Source organism: Melanotaenia boesemani, chromosome 20, assembly GCF_017639745.1.
Source record: "Melanotaenia boesemani isolate fMelBoe1 chromosome 20, fMelBoe1.pri, whole genome shotgun sequence".
NCBI classification, from domain to species: domain Eukaryota; kingdom Metazoa; phylum Chordata; class Actinopteri; order Atheriniformes; family Melanotaeniidae; genus Melanotaenia; species Melanotaenia boesemani.
Window position 1 is genome coordinate 10,246,833 of NC_055701.1, and position 24,719 is coordinate 10,271,551.

Here is a 24,719-nt window from a genome sequence, read left to right on the forward strand (position 1 = left end):
CTTTAAAATATTAGTTAACCTGCTGTTTCTGAGAGGTGACATACCATCTACCTGTCTGTGTGTCTCTACCTCCTTATATGTTTCTTTCTTATATGGAAATAAAATAACCTTTTTTCCCTCATTTGGCTGTTTACACGATCCCTTACCCTCTTCTCCTTAGCTCATCATCCTGCCTCTGCCTCTTGTGTGCACTTGTCTGTTTTGCCCTTTTCTCTGCACATATCTCTCTGTCTGCATCCCCATCTTTATCTTCCTCTCTCTGTCTTTATCATGTGAAACATCACCTTATCTCTCTTTTTAAGTATCTCAATGTGTAACACTCGCTCTCTATCTCCCTCCTGCCTATCTGTTCATCTCGGTCTCTCTAAACATCTTCCTTAGCCACTGCATCATGTTGTTTATGTTATTTGTCTTCTGTTTCAGTCTTTGTCATTTCAACAAACTTTTTATTTCTTATTAGCTGTTTTTTTTTCTTTTCATTTTAAGCTGGAGGCTACTTGCTGTGATCCACTGGCACAATAGTTTGTTAATGCTGATGTGTGCTTCTGTCAGGGCTGTCACAGTGTGGATGTGAGTGCGTTCAGGGGTCGGGGTGGTGGCACTGCTTAGCGCTGTGGTTGGCTGAGCCCATCTGTCACTCAAAACCAGGGCAACCTCTGGTCCTGGTCACCATTCAGGCGTATCAGTACTTTGACAGAATTATGAAGATTCCTGTCTATTGCTCATTGGCCCAATTGAATTACAAGCAGTGCCTTGTTCCGTGCAAGGCTTTTAAACGGCTGATTTAAGGCACTCACACATGTGCACACACGCATGCACTGCCACCTTGAAGGAGGGTTAGCATGTTTATTTATTCCCACCATTTGCAGAAGGAGAAGTTATTGCTTGCCTTTTCATTTGACTCCTGTTTTGATAGAATTTTGATTGAGTTATTCTCACTGTTTTTGTTTGTGTTTTTGTATCTTAATGTGCCACCAAGGCTTTTGTTTTCACCACACTGCTTCTGCAGTTTATGGTGAATTATTTGCTTCACAGGACGTCTATTCTGCGTCATTTCTCCCTACAGCACTTCACATCTGTTGTCATTTCATTACAGACATTTATTTGACACTGTGTGCCTGCCAAGACACTGGATGAATCACACTGTTATTTAGCCTGCCTCCACACACACACACACCTGAGTGGAAGCAAAAAAAAAGCAGAAAATGGTCTTATTTTCTCCTTCCAGCAGTTATTTTTATTGATGTAACCAGCAACACAGTAAGTCGGTTTATCACTGAGCATATTCTCAGTCAAAGAGCATCAGGTTTCATTGAGTTGGTGTGTACTCAGCAGGTACAGTACATTGATACAGTCTGCCCCAAACAGAAGCTGCATTTGAATAACTCTTTCTTCCCTTCCAAAGCCACTTTGACAGGTTGCTACTTGTTAAACCTCCAGTCTGCCCGCTGTCTCTGTGCTTATTTGACTGAATGGCTGGCTGACAGTTTTTCTCTTTTTCAATTTGCCTCCATGTCTGTTTTCTCTGCTTGCTTACTTGATTGCCTGCCTGAGAGCTTGCATGTTTGTCCTCCTAAATACAGTCACAAAGGCACTGTTCAGATAAAACCTTAAACGGTTTATTTAGAAATTGTTACTCATGAAGTATCAAGATCTATGAGATCTGCATTTGCAATAACCTAAGCTAAACAATGGATGAGTGGCGTAACAGTATAAAAATAGCCTATGTGAACAGCTCAGCGTCATAAAACTTATTAATTTATGACCGGTAAATAAAATGAATGGCCACTTTCTTTTAAATGTAGCCCAATGCTTCTTCCCATTGAAACAGATTCTGTGGTTTTGCAGTGTTTGTTACTGTATATGAGGACGATCCATGATGTATAGAGGAGATGCGCAGGATGTCATCAGAAATGTGACTGTGCTCCGGTTAAAACACAGAAATCACATCTGGAATGGTGAAGAGCTGCTGAATAAATGGCTGTACCAACAGATTTAGAAAGAAGATGGGATTTTCTTTTTAAAAGCTTAAAAAAAAAGTTAAGAGAAGCAAGCCAAATATTTCTGGCATTCAGCTGGAACCCAGGCTCAGAAACATGGGTTTGATTTCTAGGTAAAAAAATTATTGCACAATATTATGTCTGTAGAGCTGCAATGTTTTTGCTAGGATTTGATGGGTTAAAAAAAGTAATAACGGTCCTTTTGGTCTGCATTTAAATGAGGGTTTGATGTTGGCTAGTTATTGTAGCCTTAGAGTAACAATAAGAATTCTTTATAGCAAGTGAAATTTGTTCAGAAAGTAACATAATCTTAGATGTTTTCTTTATATATGTAAAAATTAAGTTAATTATTGTTTTGATGGCGGATCAAAGTACCTTTGTAATCTGGATCCCTTGGTTTACAAGTCAAATATTTCCCAATGTTATAAATGAAAAAATAAACAGCGTACCCCCAGAATATTTGAATTGTTTCACAACTGCACTCACTTCTAACATGGACTGCACACTGTTTGAATAGCATAAAAGATGTCAGTGCCTATAATCCACAGATTGTTAGTTCATGAAGATCCCTGCTGAGACCAACAGCCTTTGATTTAGGATGATATGCATTTCTTATACTCCCAGTTCCACAATTTTTGAGCCAGCAGCTTATGATCATTCTGTAAGCATGAAAAAGCAAAGGAAGATTAATTTGTCTAAGGACTTCTATTTGTTTGACACATACCTGCGTTTAGTGCAGTGCAGGAAAAGGAAATATCTAAGTATGATGAAAGCCAGGCCGTTAAACATGGAAGATAGCTTAGAAAGCATGCTCAACTATGTTGCTAGTTTAGGACTGACTGTACTAAAGTTTATTCTTCTTTGCTAGCAAAGAAGTTATTAAATGTGTTATCACTTACCCAAGTTGGTAGTGTGAATAGATGTTTTTTCCACAGCAAACATTTTGACTTGTCAGAGCAGGAGAAGGTGCTCCATTTAATTACATTAGCAGGGGTTTTGTTCAATTTAAGTGTCTCAGTAAGCCAAGCTACTGAGCCAACATTAACAATAAGACCCCCAGGAACACTAAATGTATGCTGTTACTGTCATAATGACAGCTTTGCTTTTCATGTTGTGGTATACTAAAATGAACTTTGGAAGAAGTCTGTGGTTATCTGTCTAAAAATGTGGTAGGTTTGCACCTCAGTGGCTCCAAACGAAATGATTTATTGAATAATGCTAACTCCAGGTTGCAATTAGTTTTGTGCATAATTTTACACATACACTCACTTTTTCTTGCAGAATAGAGGGCCAGCTTAAATGTGTTCAAGCTCTCTCATTCCAGCATGCTCAGTAGTTTTGTTGATGAAGACCTCAGCAACTCAAACTGACTTTTAAAAGATAATAAAATCTAGTTTATTATCATTCAATTAGCTTTTTATACCATGTGTGGCATCAAGATTTTTTAACCTTTATTTTTGTGTGTGCGTGATGTGTTTGTGCCTCTGAATTTATCAATCTATTCCTGTCTGTATGTCACTGTCTTCCCTTATCTATCTGTCTGCCTGTCATTGTATTTGTCTGAAGGGGGAAAAGGAACCCACCCACGGTTGTCTGGGCTCAATCTCCATGGCGACCTAATCCGCATCAATCCCAGAACAGTTGCGTTCCAGCAGAAGACCCAGAGTGTTGCGCTACACTGTCATCAGTGATCATCAGATAGTATTGCTTCTGCTTTATTGGAGGGGGGTTGATTCACAAAACTAACTGTCTGTGTGTGTTAGAGCGAGTATAAGATTGTCTTTTTTTTAATGTAGCAAAACCCTAAACACACTTACATTTATTTAAGTGTTGTAGAATGTTGGTGAGAGAGAGAGAGAGAGAGAGAGAGAGTGTGTGTGTGTAAGTGTGTGTGTGTGTGTGTGGACTTTTTGCTGGTAATGAATCCAGTGGTGCTGTTGGCATGGGCAGGGCCATGCTATTAACCTCTCAGCCAGCTAGACTGATCTCACCCTAATGACACACTCTCATACTCTAAGCATAACACACACACAGACTCATGCACACACAGACACAAACCTGTCCTTTCAAATCAAATTTCCACTGAAGTGAAAAGTATTCAGCACTGTCCAATCTTCTCTATTCAGGGAGTCAAAGAGCCAGTATAGAAAAAAACATTTCTTGTCCTACCACCCACTGAAAAGAAGGTACTCTCCAAAACTGTTTCACATGTATTAATCTCCACTGGTGTTCTGAAACCAGATCTGATTTCACTATATTTTGCACCATCCATGAGTTACATCATGCCTTTTATATGAGTTTTCTTCCTTGTAACCAGTCTGCTCTGGCTGTGTCTTCTATCTGACAAGGCAGTAGTGTACAGTTGTAATAGTCATGTTATGTCAGAAGCTCTCACAACATCATCATCCTTTCAGATATAAATCGTGCTAAGTTTGAGATTTTTATTTTGCCAAAGAAGATTTAGGAGGACTTAATAAAATTTAGGTCTTTGGGGGCAAAAGCTGGAAGTGGACAACAAGCTTGACAAACGTTCCAAATTACAGCCTGTATGTACGTTTAATGAGTTTGTGGCAGCACTTTTCACTAAATATAAACACAACATGACATGATGGAGAACAAATATGACATGAAAAGTGCTGTCATATTGCTTTACCAGCGGTCATAAATGTTGTTTATTAATCTGCTTTGTGTGAATGTGTGTGTGTGTGTGTCGCTATGTCTCTGTGTGACTAAGAAAATCCCAGCCTCCGTAGGAAATCCTCACAGCAGTGAGGAGCACCTGGCGCTGTCTGTAGTCATAACAAATGACAAGAAGGGATTAAGACTACATTTGTATTTGTGCCAGCTTGTTACATGCACTCCCTCTTCGTATTCTCTCTTATAACCACCATGTAATGCAGCGTTGCCACTTGGCGTGGCTTCGTCCTCATAAGTTAGTTTTTTTTTTTAACTGCGCTGCCCTGGAATGCTACAGCTCCTCCATGTGTCCCTCATTAAGGTTAAGGCCTGGGATGGGTCTGCAGTAATATCTAACACACCTTATTCCATCTGTGAGCTGACCGAGGCAGAGATAATGTTGAGAGCAGGATGCATTTGGCAAGCCAGAGGACATAAAGTTAGAGGTTTTTGCAGTGTGAGTTCATTAGGCAGAGGACTGCAGGGAGACGGGTGTCAGCCTACTCTCAGCTAAATTAAGAGCCTGTAGCTGAGAGACAGTCTGACGAGATTCAGGGATAGTTTGTGTGGGATGATCATTGCTTTCCTCTAACAGGTTACAAAACTCTGGCCTACTCCTACATTATGTCACCTGCCACATTTTGTAATATCATACTTATTGAACCTGTCATTCTCTCAGTGTTTCTTTGAAATGAAAGTGAAGCTCTTGTGACTCAGTCCTAACCTTAATATCTCCCCTCTAATCATGGTGTGATGGATTGTTTCAGCAGGTGGCACCATATGGCCAACAGGCGATGGGAGGCTACAGTCAACAGCAGCAGGGGGGGCAGCAGGGAACACCTCCGTACTTCAGCCCCCCTCAGCAGACCGCACCAGGCCCAACCCAAAGCTCCTACCTGCAGCCTCGACCACCACTGCAACAGGTACCGACTCACACTACAAGTTACAAGATGCTCCACTTGTACTGTGAGGAAAACTGGTGAAAGTCCTCTTTGAAACTCAGTAAATGAATATGAATTAATCAGTTGCATGTCTGTGGGTGAGTGTGTGAACAGTCCAATATGTCCATTTTATTCACAAGAAGTATTGTTGGGACATTTCACTCTGCACACACACAAATGTGTGCTCATCCTAATGCTATCCTAATCAAGACACCATTTCTATTCATAATGCAAAGCACAGCTCTAAACATAACCATACCAAACCCTAAACTCAACCTAACCCAGTGGTTCCCAAACCAGGGGGCAGGCCCCATAGGGGGGCCCAGAGTTATGTCGGGGGGGTGGGGGGGGTGGGGGGTGGGGGGGGGGTGCAGTTAGGGTAAATAAAACATAGTTTTTGCACTGCTAGAAAAATATAGACAAATTTGTTATAGTAGCAATAGGCAAAAGATGATGAACGAACAAGAGACATTTCAACTACAAAAAAAAGACAAGGAAATGGGGGGGACTTGACATAATTTTTGTTGATGAAAAGGGGGCCCTGCAGTAAAAGTTAACCTAATCTCAACTCAAATCTTATATCTGACCCTAACCAGGATTTCAGAAATCATATTTTGCCTTGTTAGAACTAGGCCTTGATGCCCATTTGGACTATTGGTCCTGACAAGTTAACCAAAAAGACAATACGCATGTTTTAGGGTCAGTACCTTTGCTTGCTATCTGTCTCCACTGACAGGCCACACATATTAAAAACTTTCAGTGCACAAAAGTCGCAACACAAACCTGATTCTTTGAACAACAAAAGATCTGGACTGCAGATATGGATCAAGATTTGTCCTGCCAAGTTTTAGCATGCTGTTCTGTAAAAGATTTCCATCGGGAAGCTGGGATTTTTAATAATAGTTTTTTATTTTTTTTATTTTTTGTTACGTGAAGGCTGCCCATATGTTTCCCATCCTCTCTGGAGCCTGAGGGCTCTGTCCTCCTGCATGGAGTGACTCTGGCTCACCGCCCTGTGCCGGATCATTACTGAGCAGAACAAAACGGAACAAGAGTTCGAATAGAACAAGACGGGTGGAGATTGCAGCAGAACCGGACAGGAAAGGACAGATCAGATAGAATATGGCAGAAAGCAAAAGCTGGGATAAATATAACCAGGACTTGTCAAATGATTAAAGAAGGGGTTCCCTGAGGCCTGTATGCAAGATCACTATCGCTAAGGCTTGTTGAAGTTGATCAATATTAGCTATATCAGTCCATATTCTGCTCTAATGCACAGTGTTCCACACAAATTAACTGAAGCGTGTAGCAGAGAAATAAACTAAAGTCAACAGGCACAATATTGACCTGCTGCAGAAATTATTTTTGTAAATAGTTATTTAAAAAGTTTTTTTTTTTTTATTTCAAGATCAGTGGAAATCTTACAAAAATTCAAGATATTTTTAATGCAAATATGCTTGGTTAAGTGCGTTATTATTGCCAAAGACTGTCTGTATGAAGGCCGCCTTACATGTAATCTAATTATAATTTTTTTTGGGAAGTCAGTAAAATTGTTTATTAGTATTTTCTGCAGGCAACTGAAGCACCACACTTGATTTAACTGGTTGAGTTGATGTTTTTGAGTGGAGCGCAGTCTATCACATATAACCAGGACTAACATTATTGGTGTTAAATGCATGCTTGGCTTGCATAAAATATCTTTTGTTAAACTTACTGCTTTTAAAGAGTAAAAAACAATATCCTCATCCTGATTTGTTTTGTGGCTGGTAAACAGAACTGTAGCACATTACAACTGTCTACTGAAATGGACAGTGGATGTGGAATCTAATTATACTTTCACTTGCATTAACAGCACAACATTTTAAAATGGTGTTTAAATGACACTGCGCTCATATGTTATTATTGCATTAACTCTGTCGGCCCTATTAGGAGGACTTAAAACATTTACAGTAATTCATACAACATTGTACAACATCCATACAACTAAAACTACTTATAACAAACAATAGCAGCCCTTGATGTTTGATGCAGATATTCATATTGAAGATCTTAAGTCCAGGTTTTGAAAGGACTTAATAATTGTATTGAATGGTGCATAAAACATATCACAGATCAAGCTATGAAGTTAGATCAGCTGTTTTAACTGAAAACGTTAATTATGCAGTCTTTTTTTCTCATATGTAAAGGCATATGCATAGTGTAGAGTAACATGGACAAAAAATATTTACCTGTCTCTTTTTTTTTTTTTTTTTTTGGTCTATTGGATTTATAGGTTGATCACAAATGTGTGTAAACTTGTATCAAGTCTGCACAAGCTGATGCATTGGCACTAGTCAAGTTGTGTATTTCAGGGTTGTTATATTGTAATTTACTGAGATGTGGTTAAAACATCTTTTAGGCTTAAATTCTCGGCACACACACACAAACAGCCAAAGACAAAGCTGCTGAGATCTAGAAAAAAGCAGGTTGTCAAAAAAGGAAATCATCATTTCATCACAGTAATTTCCTCACAGTTTCAGTCAACATGGCTTTTGTCTCTCTCTGAAAAACTACTTACTCTTGTTTCCCTGTTTAACATGCTCACACACAGACTGTGCAGCCCACTGAGAAAACATTACTCACTCTAACAAGGAGAGACTGAAATCCATGGCCACATTGACATTTTGTGACAGTAATGGTGTGTTTTCATCATCGCTGATGATGTGGGGGCAATTGACCCATGCTGACATTTATACACCAGGTAATCCTACCCAAGGACTCTGATTGGGCAAAATCTTGTTTCACCTGAACTGATAGCTTCCAGATTGGTTGCTATGCCAACCTCTGTAGTGACCAGGGAGCTAGTTTCCCAATATTTCTCACTGCAGTGCATTCATGCTCCTTTTCAATCAGCACGTATGCTTGTTAAAGCTGCTCATAAACCCTGATACATTGAGCAGTCTTTGTGTCAGTGTTGCATCCTGCTGTCTTTACCTATATTCAAGAAATCCTTCCTGTGTGTTACAGCTGTACAGCATTTTATGCACCAGAAACACAGCAGGCAAAATGTGGACTCCTCCTGGTTTGTGTCTGCTCATCATCACAGTACAGGCTCAGTTAATTCACTCTTTTTCACTAGCTAATAATCTCCTGTATTTTTACATTGACATTACATTTGGTTACATTGGTTGGAGGAAATGAGCTATTACAGGAAATGAATAGGTTTGATGAAATGATCAGCTGACCAGTTCATATCAAACTTAACAGGATTGATATGCTAAAATGTGTAATTAATGATAGGCTCGATTCTTTAAAATGAAGGTGGGATTTTATCATGTATGTGTGCTTTGCATGGAGAAATACTACGTACATTCTGTGGGTAAAATCCAGTACAAAGCTTCCACTTTACTTCAGCTGTAATGATTGAAAAACACATTATTGATCATTTAAAACCATGACATTTTACACATAACAAACACAAGTTTGCACAACAGCGTTAAGACAGTTTTAATTGTCCATTGACTGGGTGTGAGGGGAACTCAGAGAGATGAACTAACACAAGAAAATATCTCACTGAACTTAAATAACAAACTCAGTCCCTGTCTTTGATTTCGGATCCAAGAGACAAACATGTTTAGACATTGAACTTACACAGTGCGGTCAGCCAAGATTAGAAAAAGAAGATTTAGGTACGCTTTGAGCTCCGTGCTGTATTTCTTTCATTTTTCTGTTCTAAGAGAGTGTGTTCCTCTCTATCAGTTTTTGTATATGTGTGTGCCTGCTTGTGTGTGTGTGTACAGTAATCAGGCGAGTGTGCGGCAGCAATTCTGAGCTGTGAAAAGGTCAAAGAGTGACCTTTGTCTGTGATTCTGGGCTAAAATGAGACATGATGTGAGCCACACAGAACAGATTACGCGCACACACATGCACACAATTGCAAGCGCACGCCAGATTACGATGTCATTGTGGTTTTGACCCCTGTTTTTTGACCCTGCATTACTCTGAGAAATCCAAGCTGAAAAGTTCTTTATTTTGTTCTTCCGGCACTCTCAGCAGTTCCTTTTCCCCTACTCCACTCCCATTAACCCTAGCCAGAGGACATCCTCCTGTTGATGGAGCCATTCCAGCTGCCTTTGACACAGAATTTGCTCTCCAACCGAACACTGTTAGCTGGTTTTGTAACAAATTGAAGTGAAAATGCCGCTCTCTTTGAGACTATTGCACTGCTGTGACCTCATCTGATTGCAAGGAGCAAAGCAGACTAAAAAGACATTTCTTCGACATCAAGGCTCGTGCAGAAAATAAAAATATATGTAGCATCTCATCAGGGAAGATGCTATGAAAAAAAATGTGGGTAGTTTGTGTTTGAGAGAACCAGATATTTTTAAATTGATCTCTGAGAGACAGTGTTGCACGCTGTTGCATTTAAATAAGCGGCTTTTAAAACTTGCATGCCTATTATTTCTATGCAAACATGTCGCCATCAACCGGATTCTGCTGAGACAATGATGATCGCACTTCATATTGTAATTGAAATCATTTATCCTTTCACAAAAAATGTGAAAGCCATAATAGAGTTGTCCTTTTCTAGTATGAACAGCTCCCTTAAATATCACGACCCTTTTGGCGCAATTGTTAGCTTCAGTTACAGCATGAGATAAATCACTTAAAAGGAGAAAAATCTGTGCCCTTTCTTTCTCTAAATGGCCATATTACACTTGATGCATAGCAGATGAAGTGTGTGATATTGTGTTACTGTCTGATACATTTTACCTCATAAAAGCAGAAATGACATAGCTATAATTTCAAGAATTTGGGGGATATTATTTTATGGCATGTTTGCTTTACGGGTTGGTATACAGCCGAGTGTGACAGGATCGACTGTGGAGAGAGAAAAAGAAGGTGAAATGCAACACTGGCCAACTGCCAACCTTATAATGTTGTGAGAACATGGTTCTGGCTTTGATCAGCTTTTCCGTGGAGCACACACCATTTAATTTTCACTGACAAACAGTGTGTTAAATTGATGTTTATAGAGTAATAACATTTAACAGGATATAGCCATTCCTTGTTTTAGTATTATTTAAACTGTGTGGTGGATATACTCTGAACTGTATTAGGGTGAGTAGTATAGTTGTCAGGATTTGATTGCTGGTCTTTAAAACTGGAAGTCAATCCTTGCAAGATTCACTTCCCATACTAAAATTACCTATCCACTCTCCTGTGTGAAACTGATCCCAATTGCTCTATTGACTTTTACTATTTCCTCTTCCTGTCTGAGAGTAGGCTCTGGGGACTGGTGCTTTAGCATACACAAACTGTCAGCTGATAGGAGACACGCTAACTTTACAGGGACTTGCATGAATAGAAGCTGATTCATTGGGGTTAGATGTTGCTTAGTTATGGTCTAGAACACAACATAGTCTTTTTCCACCAGTGTCAGCTGCTCTTAGGCTGGCATGCCAAGGTTATAACAACATGTAGATTTCCTGTTTAGTTTTTTTTTTTTTGTGGTAAATTTTCATAAATAAATAAATAAAACAAATCTCTAGAATGGGAACAGGTTTTTGGTTGTTATTAATGAATTAAAAAATTGTGAAATCGCATGATGTCATATCCTATATACAATTTAATTTGATGAATTTAAAATATAAAATTGGATCCTGTACACAGAAAAAATATACACTATAATGGGTTTTCCCAAAAGAAATGTTGTCTAATGCAAATCAGTTTTTTCCCTCATCACATGCTTCCAGTCAAATCATGTGATCTTCTTCAACTGATTGCCTTGTTGTCAAGAAACTGCTGGCATTTATATGTTCTATTTTCTAGTCTTTTCAGGGACATTGAAATTTTCGTGCTGGCCTGGTTGATTCTTCGTCATTTTCAACCACACTGAAAAGCTCAATAAAAACTATAGGATGCCCACACATTGGTACATTGGTTGGCTTGTATAACGTTCATTACTTTCAGTGTTATTTTCTATTTCCTGTCTGTCACCTCTCAGCACCCAACCGGCTGCAGCAGCAAGCCCTTTCCCTCACCCCCAACCACCCCCGCTTTTAATCACACCAGGTTAATTAAAAGGCCATGGTGCCTTTCTGCGGCCTGCCCTTCTAGCTTTATTACCCCCTCGTCGTATACTTGCTCTGCTGCCTCAGCCGCTATGGCCACCCCTCCTCATGCTCACACTTTCAATCACACGGAAATGGGAGCTCACCTTGGTGATGGTGGGGAGGTTTAGGGGACGAAATGGAGGAAATGAGACAGGAAGGACAGTGTGTGTTTGAGGAGACAGTCAATAGGACTTGGTAAGGGGTTGAAGAGAGGGTCTTCATGGGTGGAGCACCTAAAGTTCAATGTCATTAATTGGTCAGCATTTGAATATTAAGTAAAGAAGTCTGTTAATTAACGGATAATAAAAGTGCTGCTGGCTGGAAGGGGGCGGACATGGGGAGGGAGGAGGTGAGGCAGGAGAGGCTGTGGAAATAGAGGGCATATGGCGAGATAGGGAGGAGGAAGCAGAGAGAGCGTGTGAGGCTGGGTGCGAGGTGATAAGAGGGAGAGAGACGTCCGTGGGTAAAGGTCTGGCAGTGGTAATTTGCGGAGAGCTGCGTTAATTGTCATAACCTTTTAAATGGCAGAGTTTATCGGAGTCCTCTAAATGTCCCTGCATATCGCCACGGCAACCCTGGGCCTGCTGCACTCTGATTGGCTGCCGCAGACGAGCACTTAAGCTTGATGAGTTTTCATGCAAAAAAAAAAAAAGAAAAAAAAAAGAAAAAAGAAAACTGAAAAAAGTGGGGAAAAAAATCACCTATAAACTGTATACAGTATGTCTGCTAGTTTTTGTGTGTCTATGTGTGTTGGTGTGTCTGTATGTGTTTGAAACAATATTTTTTAATTCAGTGTGTTTTTTTACCTTCACATTGACTGACACTCGCTAATTGCTCGGCCAGAATCCGCCACAGCTTTTTTTCTCCCTTTTTTTCCCCTTTTGATTTATGTTTGTTTTTGTACAGCCGAGCTGCAATTCAAATGCAAATGAATGAAAACGACAGAGGTGGTTTTGGAACGGCTAGGACAATCATAATGGCCCAGGAAAAAAGGGGGCCGATAGTTAGCAGCTCAGCACCCTAGGGGCCTCATTTAGCTGCCATTTGTTTGGAAATGCTGTTACATTTGTTCCTGGATACAGACTTCACAGAGAGAAAAAGAAAATACCCTAAAAATGTCACAGTCAAAGTCAAGCTTACCAAAACATGGCTACTGCTCCTCTGTGCTTTAGCAGAAGTCACGTGGGTGTGCACCGTTTTGGGTTCTCTTTAACAATGCGTCAAAGCAATTGGAGTGAATGGGTGTATGGGGGCGGTGGTGACAGACACTTGCAAAGATGCAATGATGGATTCTTATTTGATTAGACTGAGTTGACAAATAGAAACGAAAGGCTTGGCAATGGTATCTGCAGCTAACACTGTTAGCTCCATCTGACATCCCTAAGGAAAGGCCTGTACACATTCTTGTGTTTATGTTTGTATGTAAGTGTGTATTTATGCGTGTTAATTTCCCTCTGTGTCTGCAAATGTGTGTGTGTGTGTGTTTTCCTTTATATGGGCAAGAATGAATCTTTACTTGCCGCTGTGTGCGTACAAGTGCTGTGTTGGGGTGCTGGTCCTCTCTTTTGGTCTCTTTGTGTAAAAGGTCAGGAGGATTTCTGAGATAGAATCCAATCTGAAGGACACAGCACTAGAACAGGCCCTGCTACAAATGAACCTAGGCTGGGAAATAGGCTGGATACACACACAAATTACTAAAATATTGATATTTTAACATGAAAATTTATTGTAGAACATAAAAAGCTGGTATCGGGAGGTATCAATATTTCAGTATCGATCCGCACATCACTAATAGACACACGTGCTGGTGTCCTTAGATGCACAACAATTTCCTTCCTTAATGGTCACCTTTCCCAGTAGGCTGCATCCTAGAGTGAATTTTCATCTTTTTCACCAGGTGACGGCAACCAAATATGAGACTTCTTAAAAACAAAACAACAAAACATTTGGAACATGCAGCATTTACAATAATCAAAATATAACTGCAGTGTTTTACAAGTATTCCAAAATGGATCAAAACATGTAAGTGTCAAGAAAACATGAAAGCCAGGAACATGAGAGCCAAACACTGATTTTCACATTTTTCAGAGTACGGTGTTGTTCATTCTCACTTCTGATTGTTGCTTCAATTATGATTCAGTCAGCCTGATTGGTGTGAGCGTGTGTGCCTATCCGCACGTCTCAACCAACACGTGCGAACACAGGGTATTGAATATGGATGTCTTCCCCTCCAGCCTGCCTCCCTTATGAGTGGAAGTTTTTTTCTACATCTATTATGTTTTTTTTTATTTACTCTTCAGACCAGTTCTGTGTTTTTTTTTTAATTCAGCATTTCCTTTGTTAACAGCTCAGCCAAATGAAAGTAAAAAAAATGAGCTTTTAGTTGTAATTACCGTCAGAGAGCGGGGCATTTGCACAAAACATGGTGGAAACAGATTACACTTTTTTACAATGTCTTGTCCCAAAGATTTTACTCAGTACATTTTTAATTCTATGAATGTGTGTGTGTGTGTGTGTGTGTGTGTGTGTGTGTGTGTGTGTGTGTGTGTGTGTGTGTGTGTGTGTGTGTGTGTGTGTGTGTGTGTGCGTGTGAGAGAGAGGGAGAGAGAGAGAAAATAAAAGTGCCTTTCTTATAGAAAAGAGAGGCTTCTTGTCCTTTATGTTACCTGACATGAGGTGGAGACCACACTGTTGTTCACGGGGCGTGTATGGTTGGATAGTGTGTGTTGCCCAAATATGCCCCCACCCACCAGCCCTCCCTTCCAAAGACATGCAATTAAGCCTAATGTTTAATGAATATTAATGGAATTAGCATGAGATTTTGTGGTGATGTACATCTGCCAAGGTTCAGGGAAAAAAGGGGGCGGGGGGGGGGTAGCTAATTTATTTTGTAGTCATGAGAAGAAAGATTGAGACAGGGAAGGATGAGAGGAGAGGGATGGAGGTGATATAAATGAAGAGAATCAGGATGGATGGAAGGGTGGAGATTGAGAAGTGAAGGAGGGATGGGCAGATGAAGGGGAATGAAAAAGCTGATAGAGGGAAATATGACTAAAGTGAAAGACATGAAAGGTGTACAGGACTAAGAGAGAGTGAATGCTGAGGGAAGGGTGGGTCCACAAGTTTAAATAAATGTTATATATAATTTGGCTAAAAACAGAGAAAATACAAGAAAGGCAAGGATAAAATGAATGTTTTGACTGATATTATGAGACAAATCAAAATCAAGCAGAACATTTTCCAAAGTGTAGATTTTGTTACAACTCTGACATCTTCACATGAAGTTTATAAAAGCAAGAGTGCTCAGAGCAGGACTAAAACTAAAGCGTTTTATGACTCAAATAAATATATAATAAATTCTGTTTAAGCACATCTGTTACTCACTGTTAGAAAAAGAAAGATCAAGACTTATGCCAGTCAAAATCAGCTTAACAGATGTGAATTTTGTTCTGGTTCCTTTCTGTTGTGTCAAGTGGTGGCATCAAATGCTTGCTTGCTGTCATGCCAGTTTCACTGCTGTTTTTGTTCAGAGGCAAGCAATCAAACGAGCAAAGCGAGACAACCTGGCTTCACCTGGCTTCCTTCCTGAATGCAGAGTCAGAAAGTGTGAAGGGGAACCAACCCAAAAGACCCAGAACAACATTCTTAAATGAGGCATGAGCCATAAAAAAGAAAGTGTGAAATTGATTCTGTCATGATTACTATTTTGGGTACTAGCCTGCTAATGTACTAGAATTAATGGGAGCTCTGTTATGGAGAAATAAAACTTCCCTGCTGGTATAAACAATGCATAACACAGAGACAATAATTAACTTAAAAGCTGGACGATGCAATCTACTTTTTAAAGTATTTAGTCAAATTTCATATTAAGACAAAAAACAGCTCTTTGTGTGCAACAGTGACACTTTACTGCACTTTACTTTGCACACTGACTCGCACTCCTGAGTGGCTGGGATTGGGGGGGTGCTGCAATATTGATTTACTTCTGCATAAAGCCTCTCTAGCTCCATATATTACACTACATTCAGCAGTCATCTATTCAATCAAATCTAATATTACACTACCTCTCCACACAGCTGTCTAATAGCATTTAACTCACAGTTTGATTCTTGCATTCCCTCATGTACATCAAACGCTTGCCTTCAATATCCTTCATTCGCTTCTACTATGCCAAGTCTTTTCAAGAGAGCATAGAGGATGAATGAGCATGCCTGTGTGCATGTGTGTGTGTGTCTGTGTGTGTCTGTGTGTATGTGTGAAGACAGGATTAGCTGTGGCCTTAGGCTTAAGGTATGGAGTGGAGTGTATTTTAGAGGCTTCTAAATTAGCTGGGAAATGGGATTTTGAGACAATGGACTGGAAAAAACTCAAATGAAAGGATGCACTCGCTGCTCTCCTTCATTTGCCTCTGATGTTCTCTGGCTCTCACTTTTACTAGTTTTTTTTCATCGTCGTCTTCTTCAGCTTCTCTCCTCTTTCTTATTTCCATCTCTTCTGCTGTGTTTCTTTTGCATGTCTTCCTCTTTCAGTTCCATTTCTTTCCCTCCCTCCCCTTTACCATCTCTTTTTACACAAAAGTTGACTGTTATGATATAATAACATGAGTGTAAACAGTAGTACAAAGCTAACCTCACTTTGACCCACTCAAAACCAAATTCCTTGAGAGCACATGCACATGCACACACACAAAAACACGCTAGAGACTCGGGCTCTGTGTAAATATTGGACTTGGGTCAGCAGCCTCTCTTCTGGTCTCAGTTCACTGTGTGTGCATTTTTGTATGTGAACTGAAATTGTGCACATGTACACCAATCCTCAGACATCCAACGCACATCTTACCTCCTTTGCTAGGCCTTTATTTACCTGTTGTGGCACATTTGTGTGTAAGCTGGGTTTCTGCTTCAAATGAAACATCTCTGACCATGTAAACACAGAGGGCTCTGCACACAAACATCTTGCTTGCTCAGGTCCTTGACAAGAAAACTAGCTTAGCTCCCTTTTTAAAATAGCTCCTTGGTTTATGGTGTGGTCCTGTTGTTAGGTGTCTCTCTGCACCCTGCCTCCTCTGGCATGATATTTGATCCTGTGATTAAGCCACATCAGGGACTTGTAAGGCTTCCCCTCTGGCTTTCTGGTTTAGTTATCATTTTTGGGCAAGTTTTTATTGGCATAAGGGAGCCATTATGGCATGATTATTCCTTCATATTTGATTCATTTGAGTGTTGTCATTGTTTGATATCTTTTTAATTTAAAATGAAAAATGTGGTCTATATAACTCTATAACCGTGTCACTCACATAAACACGCTACAGGAAAACTGGTAAAATTGTTATTACAGAAAATCAGCTTGTAGACATGAATGTCCTCAAGTTATTTTACTCATGGGCATTTAATTAAAAGTCCCATCAAGGTGGTTTATTGTTATTTGTGCACTTTTGGTTATCAAAGTGAATAAACAATAATAAACAATAAACAATGAATTACCAGATACACAAATACCATAATAACTGGTATTTAAAAATAAAAAAAACTTAATTTTATCAACTAAGTATTAGTAGATTGATCATAATTATTTTAGGAAATCACTTGAAGTTTCAGAACACATACTTGTTTTTTTCTTTTTATCTTTGCCAGGTCTGGTTCTGTCTGTTGGTAAGGGTGTAACTTTGTGGACGGACACATAATGAAGGTTTTCCTGGAAATTGAGAGTTGCTGCTTTGCCATTATTTAATATTTAAGCTGAGAAACGTCTAATAATGATATGTTTTATTGATTTAACAATCTTTGAAGTTGTGATTCAAGGATACATTTTTGAATTATGATATCATACCAAACTAAAAAAAAAAAAACAATTAAATATTTAGGGTGTAATATGAAATAGTTAAAGTTCCCATGAAACAGACAGTAGCCATTTACTTCAATATACAGTGTTCTTAATTATTCTGCATGTAGGATTTTAGTAACTCCTACATTTGGGTTTTAGTTTTTCTATGGAAGGTTTTGCTCATGTTGTTTCTCCTGTCTGTTTAGATCCCTAATAACAATCTTAGACAGGTTTGATAATTAGTTTCCTAGATGAGCTTAATTAAATGGAAACTACTTAAGGAGGTTGTTCCACTTTATTAAGCAGGTCACCATTTCCATGCAGTATGGAGGAAAAGAAGGAACTTTCTGCAAATAGCAAATATGAAATAGCATACTGTCTCGTGAAAGAAATAGAAAAATTGGACATTTAATTCAAACATTTGAGCATTGTACTCTCTAAAATGTGTCTTTGATTTAAAGAGCAAATAAGCAAGAAGAGTAAAATGAAGCGTAATTTTCAAACATTTTTATTCACTGATGAATGCTGTGGTACACTGGCTGGTTCAGATGGATGGAGTTCTGGATGGTTAGTACATGGTCAGAATGTCCCCACAAGACTGCCCTGTCAGCAAGCTAGTGGTAAAGTGATGTTTGGGCTGGAATAATGGGGAATGAGATGATAGGCCCCGTTAGGGTACCAGAGAGTGTCAAAAATGGACCTCTGCAAAATATGTGTGGTTTCTAACTGACCATTTCCTTCCATGGTATAAAAGGAAGAACCACGCTTTCTGCACTGAAATTATTTTCAGGATCAAAACCCAGATTATAATATAACGTAATATCCTTTTGATGACTAAAAAATTGTATGCAGTCATTTTACATTTATTATTTGGGCAAAATGAACAAAAAACAGTATATCCATAATAATCTGGACCACACTGTATGTATGTTTCCCAAAATTGAGACAAAGTGGCCCCTATATATATAAAAAGTTCATTAGACAGCTCCACATGCCTGAACAGACCCATATCAGTGTTATACATTAGCTCTAATGAAGTTTAATAAAGAAAAAAGTGTTTTATTGGGCACAAAATTTGTACACTCCTAGTAGTGTAAGATAAAGCATCAGTAGTGTTAACTGTTTTCCAAGAAATTATAAGCTCTAAAATACCAGATGGAATATCAAAAAACATGTCATTGTCAGTGTTTTGATAGATGATGGTGTACAGGTGTCGTATAGTGCAAGACATTTAAAACTCTTAAATATAAAATCTGATTTCATGGAGGCTTTAACATCATTACAAGCAATAAATGGACGAATACATTAACTTTATGTTGTCTGCAGCTATTAAAGCAGATTGCAGATTGTAACTGTATTGTATAGAAATGAAGTAAAGAATGTACAAAGGTGCTGATCATTCCTCCATCATTCATACCCTGGATGCACAAATGATTACACAGTTAATAATAGATCTGTTTTCACATGATTCATCTCCTGCTGTGAAGGATTATCTCCTGCTATAAAATGATATCACCTAGCTGACAGGAATATTGCCCACCTACTACGCTATAATCACACACGGGATAAGAAATCAAACTGTGGGGAGAAATGGATTTTGAAAGTAAAAACCTGAAGACACCCGGTTGTGTATGTGTCACATAAGCGTACGGTTGCGTGTGTCTGGTCGTGTGTGCAAGCACTTGCGTGTGATCTCTCTCCGCGACTCGCTGATCAGTTATCACTAATCCCTGCACTCAGAGCTCTTTAACAAGTTGCTATTGTGCTGCCGACGCTTAACATGATGGAGGAACGACCTTCGTGCTGAATGAAAAGAAGAGACAGAGGGAAAGAGGGAGAGATACCGAGGGAGGGAGAGGGAGAGGGCAACACCTCCGACAATGGGGAGAAAATTGGTTTACACTAGATAGGCTTGTGATTACAGAGGGAAAGAAAATGACTTAGATTGAACAATAGGACTGAGTGTGTCTCTTGATGTGGGTTTGTATGTGAGTGTGTATGTTTCAAGGATTAGTGGATGGTTAGACCAGGATTTGGTTGAAATGAATTTGGTGGGTATGATGTGCTGATGGGCGCGTGTTCAGATGGTTTTCAGTCTGCATGTACTGTAATAGCATGTGTGTCTGTGTTTTGTCTGTGCAGCATGCCTCTTTGTATTTTGACGTGATCTAACTGGTGATCTCTAGGAGTCTATTACAGTGCTGTAAAGCTAAGACACACTCTATGGTCCAGTCTCTTCACTTATCCACATGAAACAAGCATGAAGCTTGCTTTCATGGCAGCATGTGCTGTTGAAGATGCTTACTCCATGATATACCTAATATACTGCATATTACTTTATGATTTCAACCAAAAGATCTTTTACATTTCCAGCCCACAAAAATCCATATTTTTATGTTGAAATCTTTCTTGGTGAACCACATGACAATAATATTAAACTTTCTGGAAATGTTCCCACAAATGAAAAAGAAAGGAAATTAAATTTGTTAGCTAATATTCCACTGTTGACGACCTATTAGTTCTGTAAAATATGGCAACATAATATTTGCACACAAAGCATTAAAGCACTGTCTTTACATCCCATGCATCAGTTCAATGCATTAACTTAAAATAAAAACTACAAGCAAAAAAACTAATTAAACTTTTTTTTACATTTTGTATTTAGTCTTCTTCCACTGAGTATCTATATAAATGAAGATCAAGAAACATATGTAAACAAAAAACAAGTCTGCATTTCCTTCTCATGTGTTTTCTCTGTTTTCTGTCTTGTTAGGAGCCCCAGCAAGAAAGCTACAGCATCAGAGGCCCTGCTCCAGGGAATTCTGGGAAAACCAACAACGAAGATGGTGTTTCCCATGACCGCCCCTCCAGTTTGCCGGTGAGTCATTGTCAGTTGTGTCGACTAAGGAGCACAAAACATCAATGATTAATGTGTACAGAGTAACACATTATAATAACATTCTGTATCACACACCTGCTAAATTGCTTTTTATACATGAAAGTGACAGAAAGAAAGTCTTGCAGTACACCACACAAACACAAGCCTTTCTTCCAGGCATGCTATGTTATGTATTTCCATCTGACTGTTCAGTGTTCAGCTTTAAGCTCTTTGTCCAATCAGATTCCTCCCTCACCCTGCGACCCGCTTCTTTGTCAGACATCTCATGGGATTTGACTGCTCATTCCAGAGCTTATGCCTGTATTTTGACTGGCGTCCATGCCGAAGGCAGAAAGGCCACATGTGTCATCCAGCAGTCTAAGCACCATACATTCACTCACACATACACCCACATGCATAGAGAAGCATATGCAACACTGCAGACATTCCTTACACACATGCAAACCCTCACGTGCAGTCTCTTGGTGTTTAAACAAGTAAAAAATTGTTAAGCAGCTTGACTGGAGGAGTAATTAAGAAGAGATGGTGTGACCAGGCAAATCAGCACTATGAAGGTTGTTCTAGCTCTTTTTTGTTTTGTCTTTTGGGTTGTTTTTTTCTTTTTGGCTAAACTCTATCATTTCACTCCTAACAGCTTCTCAGCACTTTTAAGAAAAGAATAAATAGACATTTGCAAATGGTTTCAAATATTGGCAGTGCTTGAGGTGCGTGCGATTCAATTTACCAGATACTTTGGAACAGCCCCAAGAGTGGAGGGATAAAATGCAAGAAAAGCTAAATTAAGTGTGCGAACTCCAATTAAGCCGTAATATTCTCCATACAGTGGCTCTTTTAAAGTCTGTGTGCACTGGTCGTTTTGACTCACACTGATGGTTTACCTTTCTTTATTTCAAATTGGTGCTGACTTATGTGTCATTCGTCAAGGGATTCTAATTCTTCCTTCTTCTCATGCAGACACATTGTCAGAAACACAGTTTTTCCTGTCTCTTCCTTCACAACATACTAATAGTATGTCATCTGTTTTATCTTGGCATATCTCCTTTTTTTTTCATTTGATCAGTTTGATTCTCCCACACTCTTTACCCCGTCTTCCCTCACCCCCTCGCCTTTTCCTCTAAAGTAGCATAATGAAAGCTCTTTCCCCTCCTCATGCTATAATGAGAAATGGCCTTGATGTATCAATGTGTGAATCCATAGCGAGAGAACAAGACGAGGCGAGGAGTCACTGTAGTCGCAGGGGCCGATCTGTTTGAACCAGCACCACTATCACCCCACGTTCCCTCACCACTTTAATCCTGGCGTTTTACCCCTTGGGTTCTCCGTGTGTTTTCACATCCCATCCAAAGCGCATGGCTCGCCGAGATCCTAATCGACAGCAAGTTTTGATGAGAGAGACACAGAAAAGGAGAGATGGGTAGATAGAAGGGGATGGAGAGAAAGAGAGAGAAATTGCTCGGCATTTGCCAGCCTCTTCCAGCAAGCTGTCACGGTGGAGATGTAACTGTTTTTTTCTTTTTTCCTCCCCCTCTCTCTTTCTCACTCTCTCACTGGCGTTTGATGTCAGATCTAAAGCTGCTGTCATCTTTCTCCCCCTCTCTCTCTCTCTCTCTGTCAGAAGCGAGGGAGAGCAGGTCGGCAAAGTGTCATGTTGTTGTTTTGGGATGAGTCGGCTGTGTAATGTGGCGGGATTTTTGAAGAGAGACCAAAGGGAAAAGTGCTTTAGTAAAGTATTACAAATTCAAGTCACAGCACCCCTTGGGTCTTTGAAATGTACTGTGTTGGAGAAACACAATATTTTCTATTCTATTTTATTTTAATTAGTTCATTTTAATGTAATTTTAATAAGATGAGTGAATGGTGTGTTTTGTTTAAAAAAAAAAAAGACATAAAATTCTTATAGCTTTATTTTATTAGTTAACATGGCTACTTGCCTCTTACAAACAGGCTCCCCTGTGTGCAGTTTTAAACTAACATTAGTTTTTGTTTGGGGTTTAAAGATAAACCAGTATCATTCAAATTCTCAAATATTAAACAGGTAATTAAATCATCATGCAGACCTGTGGATCAAATAAAATGTACCATAAACTGGTTTATTGCCCAATTTAGCATTTTAAACATGATTGATGATGGTTCCTTAGCACAAATCCTAGACAGGCTTAAAGCACTACTGGTACCAGTACATCCCAGCAGTTCACCAGGTGAACAGAATCTGCACCCATTGAATGGCCCTACATTGTTTGCAAAGTTAAAACAAATACAGTGTCAGAGAATCAATACTTTAATATTAAGCAGCACTAACAGAAGCAACAACACATAAGACAAAGAATACTAAAGCTATTTTCAAACCACAAGACATATACATTAGAGCTGAGGTGAAAGACAATAACTGGGTGGTCTTTCACTGATAACTGTGTCAATGTAAAGAATAATGTAAAAAGAATTATGACATTTTTTTTCCTGAGTCACAAAGAACTGAAAACACTTGTAATTTTGCTCTTCTATGAAGTATATCGATCTGAAGATAAATGACCAATGCCACATTTATAGTAATGGCTTGTTTTTGTAAAGAAAGGAAAATTAACATCTAATCTTGCATCTAATGCACTGAATTGAATCAAATTGTTTTGTTTGAAAGTGCATTATCCCTGAATCATATCATACCCCATGTGTCTAGATATTGTATGTATTTGATCATAGGGAAGAAATAAACTCACCTAAAATTCATGAGATAATTTTTGTTTTGGATTCAGTGTATCAGCTTCCTATAGTCTTTTCAGCCTCTTCAGATCGTGCCGTGTTGTGTCTGTTCCTCTTTTTTCCAGCTGATTGTCAAATCAGGTGCCTGACAAAGAGCAAAGACCGACCCTTTAAGAAAAGAAAAAATTGATAGTAAAGTCCCCTTTGCAAAAGGTTCCCTGTTAACCCCCATCTATTTTCTTCATTTGAAATGTTAACTTGTTGCCAGCAGTTTTAGTTTGATTCTATGTGGAAATCATTATAAATAAAACTTTGTCTTCTCAGCCAGAGGTCATAACTTCTGGATAAAATGTTGTTTGATCATTTTCATCATTTTTCCCATGTAATACTTTAGCAATTGCTTCTTAGATTGCACAGGGACTTGATGGAATCGTGCTTCTCTCGGTTGAGTGGTGCCATTTTCAAAATTACTCTGATTTCCCCAGGATGTGTGCAGTTGTAGGTCAATAAAAGGAAACATGTTGCTTGCTGGCATTGTTTCAGAGCTGGACTGCATGATTGGCACCGGCTGCCACGTCGTCTGCTGCCTTGTTATTTCCAGCTGTGTCTGGCAGTGATGTTTCTGAACGTGTTGGAAGGAAAAGACGAGTGATGGCTGAGTCTTTCTCTCCTCTCTGAATCACCCTTGGCCTTATGTTGCTAAAACTGATTCTTTCAGTGATAGAGTGAGGTGAAGAAGCAAGGCTTTTAGACCCACTGCCCCCACTTCAGTTCCTCCCCAACCCACTGCCACCCTTGTTCCAGTCACTACATGTTCCCTGCTCTCCTGCGATCCCCTGACAGCCTGCCAAGCTGCCGCACAGCCTCCCATCCTCTGGGACATGGGAGAGGATGGCCAACCATGTGGAAAGACAGAGTGAGAGCTGGGGGTGGGAGGGTGAGGAAGCAGGGAAAGAGGGGGAGAGAAAGGGCGTGAAGCACTGAAGTGAAACGTGGTTATCTTTTTGTCACTTGTTCAGGGTGAGGGATGTTGAATTCAGGCTATAGGGTTCCAACAGTAGTGTGTTATTCACTCTAGTTCACACACACTCACACACACTGACAAAAACCTTCTTGTATGTCTTTCAGTGCTCATTTGCCCCTCCTTGACTTATTTTCCATCAGACAAAAGGAAAAATTCAGAAACATAATCTCTGTTTCTTCCCTCACTCCTGTCCACCTTGCCCTTCTCTGTTTTTCCAAGTGTGAGGTCATGAATGATTGACAGGGCACAGCTGGAGAGGCCTGCACCCCCCTTTTCCCTCACTGCAACCACACACACACTCACACTTTAGACAAATGCCTATTCAGCCCATACTTTGATGCACATTCTGTCCTCTGCATGTGAGCTGTTTTCACACAGTGTGTATGTGTGTGTGCTCTAACAGAGCATGTCAGTCAGGCTGCCTATACAGTATGTGCTCACACTCTGGCTCTCCCCACTGCTGTGTTTTATTTTAGAGTCCCCAGGCAGGCAGACAGGGCCAGCAGGCAGCACAGAGTAATGTCATCCAGCAGGGTTAGATTCAACCTCCACATTAGTGTGCAC

At 39.6% G+C, this 24,719-nt stretch overlaps 1 protein-coding gene across 5 annotated transcripts in view; it reads left to right on the plus strand.

Moving 5' to 3' along the window:
* LOC121631535 (AT-rich interactive domain-containing protein 1B-like) overlaps window positions 1-24,719 on the plus strand; it is a 190,359-nt gene that overhangs the window by 63,365 nt on the left and 102,275 nt on the right. For 4 of the 5 annotated variants that reach the window (XM_041972534.1, XM_041972530.1, XM_041972531.1 and 1 more), the window contains exons 3-4: window positions 5,444-5,599; window positions 20,309-20,413. In XM_041972534.1, coding sequence (XP_041828468.1) covers window positions 5,444-5,599; window positions 20,309-20,413 — 261 coding nt within the window. The remainder of the gene's footprint in view (window positions 1-5,443; window positions 5,600-20,308; window positions 20,414-24,719) is intronic. The other variant, XM_041972532.1, reaches the window with a different exon arrangement.